Genomic DNA, 9,391 nt, shown 5'->3' with positions numbered 1-9,391 from the left:
CAAATGTCCTACCCGTCTTGGTGAATCTGTTAAGCCAAGGGTCTCATTAGGTGAGACGCTAAAAGACTGTTTTGGACGTTAAAAGGCTTTGACCTCCTGGGGGACAGTGATAGCCAAAAAAATAAATTAATACAGGTTGGACAGAAAATGCTTCTTTTCTGCCCCTTTTCATGTGACAGGCATGATATTTTGAAATTATCTAAGCCCTTTTTCCTAGAATGCAATTGCATTTGGTTGTTTATCTTGTTTATGTTCAACTTTTATCGATTTCAAAAGGTTCAAATTACTCTTTGAAGCGGTACAGTTCAGAAAGAGTAATAAATTAATATCATAGGGTCCAATAAACCTCCAAACAAACAAAACGCAAAAAACCCCCAACAAATCAAGAACCTATAAAAAGGTAACACGTGGGTTTCTTTTTCTACATAGCATTTCACACTGTGTCAGAGCCTGTGTGTGTGAGAGAGAGAAGTAGAATGGACAAGTCCAGGAAACATTTTACTGATCTTATAGATAAAGGAATAGCGGATGCCAGTTTACTGCCTCGGGATGAACTGCTGTTTTCTTACAATGGAACTCTCTACCCTGTCACTATTTGTAGTCCTGAAACATTCAGAGCCTTGGAGTCCTTTGAATCCAGAAGTGATGATGTACTTTTGGCAGGATACCCTAAATCTGGTGAATATATTTTGCTTTTTTGTTAAATAATGTAATATAATTGCAAATAGGTGGATTTGTATTAATATATGCAATATATATGATATAATATATATTATATTAAATAATTGTATTTAGAATGTTCACAAAATTTTGTGAAATGTATTTTGTTCTCAAAAAGCACAAGATAATTAATTATGAGGATTTTATGTAGGAAATTTTCCAAAAGACTGAGAAAAACAATCTGATTTCTTTTCTATAACATGTAAAGGTTTTTGTTATCTTTACTTTTCATAGTTATGAAGTTAAATGCATGAATTGGAGAGAATTAAAATACACTGATTTACACCACACATAATGAGATCCTTTGATATTACAGGATCTGCTGTCACATTTATCTTTTTTACACGGAATTGAGCTTTCCGTACCTTCCCATGCCATGCTGCGTTTTCTTTAGTTTGTTTCATATAGATGTCAGGAAATAGCTATCAAAAATATTTTTTAGCACTTGAAATGATCACATTGTTCAATGCTTATTAGGAAATCAGGAGGAGATCTTTGCTAGGAGTGTAAGTTTACAACCTTTGCTCCTTCTGCCTGAGAGCACCCTGTGCTGCCCCTTATCAGAGCCACAGGTTTGGGTCAGATGTGTCTCATATCCATTTTAATCTAGTAGTTTCTCTCCTCCAGCAACTGGGTTTGCACTGTCTTAGAGCTGAAAGGATTGCAAGGTTTTTGATTTTTTATCATATTTTCTTTTTGAAGAAATGCTTGCACCAGACTGCAGTTGTTAAGACTGTAGTGAGAAAGATGTAGGAACCCAGTATCCAGAAGTCAGGAAATGGTAGACTAAAGATGGGAGTTCGCTACAGACTCTTTGGTATGTTTTGAGAAAAATATAATAAAAGTGTATAGGAAATGTTACTTCAGAGAATTTTTTTCCTATTGGCAAAGCAGATGAGTACATACAGCACAGAGGACCAAAGGTAGGACCCTGACAGGTGATTGTCCAGATAGTCAGCTGTTATTGTATCACATGAAAGGAGACCAGGTAACTCACCTCGTAGTACTACCTTCCTCCTGGCTTTCCTGGAAAATCCATTTCTGTTTATTCTAAAACTTTTACAAGAAATTCTGTATTTTTCCTCTTTCAGGCACAAACTGGCTAAGTCAAATCTTAACTGACCTGATAAACATATCTGAAAAGAAAACACAGGATGGAGAAAGCGGTGTGAATGATGAAGAACTAGAATTCCCTTACCTTGAAGTTGGAGATGCCAAGAAATATGAGGTGGGAACAGAATATGTATAAAATTATTGAAATTATGTGCTTCAAATACTGAACATATGGAGTGTGAAATATTCCACTGTTTGAAAAGAACTCTCCCACTTTTCTGTATATGGGATCTGATCAGGACGAATCTTGTCTGGATTGCCAAATGGTGAGGAATAAATGAAGACTTCAATGAGAGTGACAGGAGCACTTACCCATTAGATACACAAGAACTGCAGAAATTCAACATAGCATCTTCTGTGTTAAGGAAGAGCTTCAAGAAGTATCAAATAATGAAATACTAGCTTTTGTGTCCTTTACTAGCTCTTCCTTCTCACCCCTGCATCCAGTCCTTGAGATCCTTCAGCTTTCACATATACCCAGTTAGAGTCTGTATCTTACCTTCAGTTTTGAGCCCTTGTCTAACAGAACATGTCAAATTCATTATCACTAAAGAGAATTAACAATGGATAGTCTTTCTCTAGTCACTCATTCTCAGGGGTTTTTGAAGAGTAGAGCTACTCACAGCAGCCCACTAATATCCCAGGGTAAAACATACACACACAGAAAAGTACTTTTATCAGACAATAACTTGATAAGTTTAGCAAGGCAACATTTTAGAATAGGCTGTTGGAAAGAATATTTGTACTAACTGAACTGTCCACTCTCCTCCTTCCAATTCCTAAAGCGAATGACCAAATTACCTTCTCCAAGATTTATGGTTACTCATCTCCGTCCTGAAAACCTTCCCAAGTCTATCTTCAAAAATAAAGTCAAGGTGAGTACTGATTTTAATGTCTCAAAAGCAAACACTTCAACAGCTTTTTTTTTTTTTTTATAGCCAATGAAGTACTTTTCTGCCAATTTTCAGAATCACTCTTATACTTAAGTGTTTAACCTGGCCATTTCTACATGCCTGTTTAAGTATTGCCATTCATCTCACTTAACCTGTGTTTGTCCTTATTGGCACCTTTGTGACAGTCTCCATAAGGGAGTTGCAGGGCTTGAACAAATCCTCCAGAGGCAAAATGCATTTTGACACAATTTCCCATAGGAGACATTTTGTGGTGTTGTCACAAGTGAGGGCTTCAGTGTGTCAAGTTTCAGAGAGAATTTGCATTTTTGTGATTTTTTCCCTGCTACCTAAATGATGAATTATGCTTGTATTGAGCAAAACATACTTAGATTCTGCATAATTAATTTGGTTAATCTGTATAAAATACTTTAATAATTAAAGGCAATCATCTTCACATGGTTCCAAAGCAAAGTTAAATACTTCACCTTCTTAATTTGGAATGAAATTGCTATGTCTGCAAGTAGCATACAAGATATTAGAAATTCCCCAACTGCAATTATAAAATATATTATTATTGTTTTCATGCTATAGTTTGTTACATCTTTCTGTACAAATAATTAATTTTTTTTTCTAGATATTGTTATTGATTCGTAACCCAAAAGATTTAGCTACATCTTTTTACCATTTTTCCAATGGCCTGGCTATTCTTCCCTCCTATGAGACCTGGGATGATTTCTTCACAGATTTCATGACAAAGAAAGGTACAGTATATTATTCTGGCTGTGTCAATTAGTCAATGCTTTGTCTAAAAAAGCTTTACTTCAGTAAATCAGCTTCACTAGGAATTTTTAGTTTACAGTACAAAAGCAGAGATTAAAGAGAGAAAGTTAGACATTTGCACTAAAGTTTACCATACTTGTCTTACTGCTTGAGGATAAGTCCCTGTCAAAACTGCAGTTCCACAAGCTGCTTTAACTTGTCTAAACTGATATTTTTTCTGGAAGAAGTAATTCTTCCTTATCTCTGTCTTGGATCCCCTTCACCCCTCCTCTCCAGTGTCCATCATCTTGTGTCCATACAGGCATATAAACACCTAGATGCCAAATAGGATGAAAGGAATTATTTGGACTAAGTCTAATGCATTAAAAAGGAGAGAAAATAATAACACTAGTTTAAATTGCATAAGTTTAGCATAGCACATGGCCAGCTGAAGGGAGGGTTACACAAGGTTTCAAAGTGGATTAAGGGAGTCTGCAAGATGGTTTGAGTACTGATAGCTCTTTGGTGGAGTCCCATCTGCCCTGAGATACTAACAAGTTTTACTGTTCCAACTTACAAATTGTATCATATCCCTGAGACTTGTGTGTATGCCAGAACAGCCTGGAGCAAAACCTATAATTTCCACAGAAGGGTGTAAACTCTGCCATAGACATGATTAATAGTGCTCATGGCTGAGAGATCAACTTAATGAATAAAATTTAGTTTATTTTTTAAGGAGCTTGTCTAATGTTCATTTATGACATATCTTAGGATTCTTTTGTTCTATTTAGTGGCCTGGGGATCATACTTCGAATACCTTTCCAAATGGAACAACTATGCTGATGAAGAAAATGTTATGACAATAACTTATGAAGAGCTAAAAGAGGTGAGGTTATCAGTAATTACAAATATTTTATACTTCAAAGAGCATTTTTTCCTAAAGCAAGTCACCATTACATTCATGTAGGGTATGCAAACTGTGGGATAGATTCTTATTTTACGTAAAGAAAAGGTAAAATGCTTTTTACCTTTTAAAATTTCGCTTGAGAAAATTATTATTGTTTTTTATTTAGCTGTGCTATAAGCCCAAATAACTGTAAATCAAAATCCCCAATAATTTTCTGGGAGGAGCTTTTATATATTCAACAGTGTAGATTTTGTTCAGCTGTAAATGGTGCACAGTCTTTTGTAATCTATAGGGAAACAGCTCATATCTCCTCTAAAATAATTATGGAGAAGAGAAACACTATGTATTACTCTAGTCCTACTGAACTCTATGAATATTCCATATATGTAGCTAGCAGAGAGATGTAGGGAATTGTAAACGCCTTGGAAAGCAGTGTAATTTGCTTGAATGTCATGTGGTATGTTACATTGCTCTTTCCAGAATCCTGTCGTGGGTGTGAAAAACATAGCTGCTTTCTTAGGGATTTCAGTGACTGAGGAGGAGCTTCAGCTTGTGGTAGAGAGGAGCAGCTTTCAGTCAATGAAGAAGAACTCACAGAAGACCCATGGGGTATTAGGCAACATTCTCTTTCGCAAAGGTAGGAAGCTCCAAGCGGTTCAGAGGTAGAAATGTCACATTCTCAAGAACTTGGGCCATTCTTTGCTTCTTGTTTTTTGCACACATATTAGCATTGCGAGTTAGTATCAAGCAGGTTATCACTATTTCACTTGAGAAAGCTATTCAAGGAGCGCTGGTGAGAAAGATACCCAGCAAGGCTCTGGCAACAGAGCAAATTTTATAGGCCCACAGACAGCTGTCAGGAAGGAGGAAGTGTCATGTGTCTGAACTCCGCTTCACCTCTGTGCCTATGTCACTGATTGTTCAGCCATTAGAGGCTTATCCGAGCAGGCAGCACCGGGCCAAACAACCTGAGTGGCACGATCACACTTTTTAGGAGGGCCACTGCCAAACCCCTGTTCACTCTTACAGGTTAGGACTAAGTCAAGCATGCAAGAATCAGGTACACAGAGGAGGGGCAACAAAAGGGAACTATTTTTGCAGCATAGTGTAGGGGACACAGAAGTGGGAAGGCCAACTGGCTGTCAATCTATTTATGCAGTTTACGTTAAAGAAGTCATTAGATAAAAACTCTAGCTGCCAAAGGAGCAGAAACCCAGCTCTGCCTCCTGCGAGGTAATTCTTAATCAATTCCTCATGATCTTTCACTTTGTCAGTCATAACTGACTGGAGTATGGAGCTGTAGGGGACCAGGACTTTAGGCTGCCTTTTTGAACACAGTCACCAGAAGAGGAGTATTCTCTTTTGCATTATAGCAGTTTCGCAGATATGTAGCTCCATTGAGTTCACAAAATTATATTGGTGCAGAAATGAGTAAAGTTTTATCTGGAAAAATAGATCAACAGTATTTAGTGCACAAAGGAATAAGAATGACAGATGTATAGAAAAATTTTTCTTGATTTTCAAGTTTCTTTACTTCTCTGAAGGTGCTGTAAATGACTGGAAGAATCTTTTCAGTGAAGATCAGAATGAGAAAATGGACAAAGCATTTGAAGAATATGTAGGAGGAACTAAACTTGGAACAAAGTTAAAGTATGAAGTGTACTGTAAAGCCTGAAGAGTAATAAGATGTTGTCAGAACAAGAACTTCTCGAGGCACACGCTGATAATCTAAATACTATATACTGGAAAATTAGATCAAATTATCAAAGCACTATTAGAATTACTGTAATAAACACATTGCAGCAGCCTTTATAGTGACAATGATGAATAGTAGGCTTTAGTTTTATGGTGAGATCTTTGGCTTGCTTTGGCTACACCCATTTGCTGCAAGATGTGTCAACTAATCATATTCACAAAAATTCAACAGCCCTGTTCCAGTAGCTGTCACCTGGAGGGAAATGACCCTTTTCTTTCTAGCCAAACCCCATCTTTCTAGACTATTTTGTAGTTATTTACTGTGCAGATAACTTTTTCTTCAAAAATGTTTCAAATCAAGCAATGTCTTCACAGAAAAGATTACTAGCAAAAATATGGATCTGACACAAACCTAATGACAAAGGATGTCTTCCATGACTTCAGCACAAACTGGATCAGAGCTAGAGAGAGAAGAAAGAAAGGGAATGAGGATCATCATTCTTAAGGATTTTAATCTCTCTGAATGCAAAATGTGAGGATGGATTTCAGATTATAGGCTGGTGTCAACCGGAAAAATTCAGTAAGAGTCACTGCTTTTATAGGAACATAGAACAGCCCAGGATGGAAGAGATCTTGAAAAATGATACGATCCAACCTTTCATGAGAAATGGAGCCTAGATGAGATTATTGCATCTTGAAGACCTCCAGTGATGAGGACAGACTCTACCGCATTTCTGGAGAGGTTGTTCCAGTGAATGATTGTTCTCACTGTAAAAAATTTTTTCTTATATTAAGATGAAACCCCTCCTCATGCAACATGAACCCACTGCCTGTTACCTTCTCCATATGGCTCCTTGTGAATAGAGAACCTCTGTCCTCTTTGTTGCTGCCCTTTAACTACTGAAATACTGTGATGAGGTTGTCCCTGAGCCTTCTCATCTTTGTGGTCCTCCTTTGGAACCCCTCCAGTTTGTCCGTGTCTTTCTTGAAAATGGTTCTGTTGAGAGAGTGGGAGTGCCAAGAGTGATGGTGTGAGACATTACTATACTCAGCTATATTGTACTGCCATTGCTATTTGGCTCTGTGGACACAGTATTTCAGACCTGTCCAGGGACTAACTGCACTTCAGCCATCTGTTCTGGGAAAAGAAGCAAAATTAAGTTCTTTAAGTACAGTTGAATTAAAAATAGGAAAAACCACACCCAATTTATAGATTCACCGCTAAGCAGATAAGAAATAGAAATAAAATATACACTAGGGAACAATAAAGTGACTTTTTGCTTCACTCTTTTAAAGCTTGTTGGTTCTGCCTGGACATATGTAGACATGTAGGGTTTTGCGAAGAAATAGGAATGCTTAATATTTAGAAAAAATGAATGAATTCAAAGGCAGAGCAGCTGAAAATCCTGATGCAAGTAATCTTTGAACAACTACAAATTATCTGTAAGAACTCAGAAAGGTACCAGATGCCTTGGAGAACATATGTAATAGCTGTGTTAAAAACTTGAGAAAGAATCAAAATAGAGCAGTCACCTTAACTTGATACCTGGAAATGCACTAGCAAAAATGACCAAGCAACCCTCCGTGAAACATTTTGAGGATAATAAAGTAGTAAGTATAAATCATGTCACAGCTGTTTGTGTTCCTCCTTTAAAAGATAACTTACCTCTTGAATAAGCCATAGACAAGAGATACAATAGGTGACAGCATCAGAAAGGGTCTGAAATTATATGACAGAAGAGACACAATGTAAATCCAGAAATGTATGGCCTTGTATGTGGAGATGGCAGTGTACAAATGTGGTTATAGAAATGAAATTGAAGTACTGAAAGTAGATTTGTGTTCCTATCAATTCATACAACAGCTACAAAAGGCATTCAGAAGCAGGGTCACCAGCAGCAATCCTTTCAGGAATATCCACTTGTTTACATGGATGTTATGAACTTGGTTGCATGCTCATGGTCAAACTGCATATATTGGATGACAGCAAAACTGGGAGGTCAATTAAAACAGTATCCTCTAGTGGTGAGTCCTGGTCATATTCAACATTGTTCTTAACACTGCTGGACAAACTAATATCACATACTGTGTCATAAATGATTGACTTTTAAGACTGGAGATCAGAATAGACAGCTGAAAGTACTTGAGAAAATGGGGAAACAATTTGAAACAACATAGCAAATTGAAAAGATTAGCCAACACAAAGATCAGTAAAGGTAAGTGTAAAACACTACATTTAGAAAAGAGAAAGCAAAGGCACAGGTACTCAATGGGGGTAAACCAGTGATGCAGCAGTTGGCATGAAAAGACCTGAGGAATCACACTCAGCAGGAACTAACATGGTGACAGTGCTGGAAAAAAATGGCCAAATCTTATTCAGGTCTACTGTAACAGGAGTACCATACCTAAAACACAAGCAACAATTATTACAGCCTCTGTTTGCAGGTCAATCTTAACTGGAGAATGATGTTCTGCACAGACTGCAAAGAAATTTCATCTGTCAGGGAAAAGATAATCATGCTTGATACTTTAGCAGTACAAGGTGAGGACTAGAAATTCACATAAAGTCACTTCTAGATCTTTACTTGTAGGCATCTTATAATATAGCAGACCAGTTTTCTGCATTCTTACTGATCCCCTGCCCGTGCCCCTTCTTACATGAATTATATTTTCACCAAACACCTCAGTTTATGGAACAGACAAAAGTCTATCAAGTCTGACGTCTTATGTGATAATTTTCCCCCAATTAGATCCACACCAGATTTTAGAGTTGCATTCTGGATTCTCACTGGCTGAATCCCATTGCAGCTTCATGGCAGCTTTTGGGTTTTCAGACACTGACACCACACAAGAGCCTTCCCTTGCAGTGAGGCTTTCCAGGCACAATGGACTTTGTTAAGTAAATCTGCGTATCGCATTTATTTTAGTTAAGAAGGTGAAATCATTAATCTTTAAAAACTGTTACCTTTGTAGCATTTTTGGGTGAGAGATTATGTAGGTAGTTGTTACTGAGTCTGGAAACAGTCTTTGCAAACACTGGATGCTACACGGCTTCCAGGGGAAAGACAAGCTCTTTGGGTAATTCCTCAAATAATAATACATCACCATTACTCTATTGAACTAGATTAAAATTAGTTGGAAAACACCTAAACTAAAATAAAACATAGACATGTCCTCACTGATCTGACAGAAAACCAGACCATGACCTGTTTCTGCAGTTTATCCTCTCCTGTGTCATCCCAAGGCTTGGGTTTAGTCTCTTTGTGCCCTTACAGTCTCACTCTGAAGGACCGAGCTATTCAAG

General features: G+C 37.4%; 1 protein-coding gene across 2 annotated transcripts; it reads left to right on the top strand.

The window, feature by feature from the left end:
* The first annotated feature begins 398 nt into the window (after positions 1-398).
* LOC127481659 (sulfotransferase 6B1-like) lies at positions 399-7,712 on the top strand. Of its 2 annotated transcripts, none has more exons than XM_051811182.1 (7): positions 399-678; positions 1,812-1,948; positions 2,619-2,708; positions 3,361-3,487; positions 4,277-4,371; positions 4,873-5,029; positions 5,937-7,712. In XM_051811182.1, the coding sequence occupies exons 1-7, from the start codon at positions 477-479 to the stop codon at positions 6,065-6,067; spliced, it is 939 nt and encodes a 312-aa protein (XP_051667142.1). In that variant the 5' UTR covers positions 399-476; the 3' UTR covers positions 6,068-7,712. The 2 variants fall into 2 exon arrangements, with proteins under 2 accessions (XP_051667142.1, XP_051667143.1); XM_051811183.1 differs by lacking the exon at positions 399-678 and adding an exon at positions 1,679-1,708 and having other exon boundaries at positions 1,787-1,948.
* Positions 7,713-9,391: the final 1,679 nt, after the last annotated feature.

This window comes from Manacus candei, unplaced genomic scaffold (genome assembly GCF_025592945.1).
Source record: "Manacus candei isolate 608988 ecotype Guabito, Panama unplaced genomic scaffold, ASM2559294v1 h1tg000081l, whole genome shotgun sequence".
Classification (NCBI taxonomy): Eukaryota; Metazoa; Chordata; class Aves; order Passeriformes; family Pipridae; genus Manacus; species Manacus candei.
This window is presented reverse-complemented; position numbering and strand designations above follow the sequence as displayed.

What these genes read in the sequence shown, in the direction of transcription:
- LOC127481659 (XM_051811182.1), top strand. Translation starts at nt 477, where the DNA reads ATGGACAAGTCCAGGAAACATTTTACTGATCTTATAGATAAAGGAATA. An exon ending in GGCAGGATACCCTAAATCTG is followed by an intron (nt 679 to 1,811) that starts GTGAATATATTT and finishes TTCCTCTTTCAG; the next exon opens with GCACAAACTGGCTAAGTCAA. An exon ending in TCTTCAAAAATAAAGTCAAG is followed by an intron (nt 2,709 to 3,360) that starts GTGAGTACTGAT and finishes TTTTTTTTCTAG; the next exon opens with ATATTGTTATTGATTCGTAA.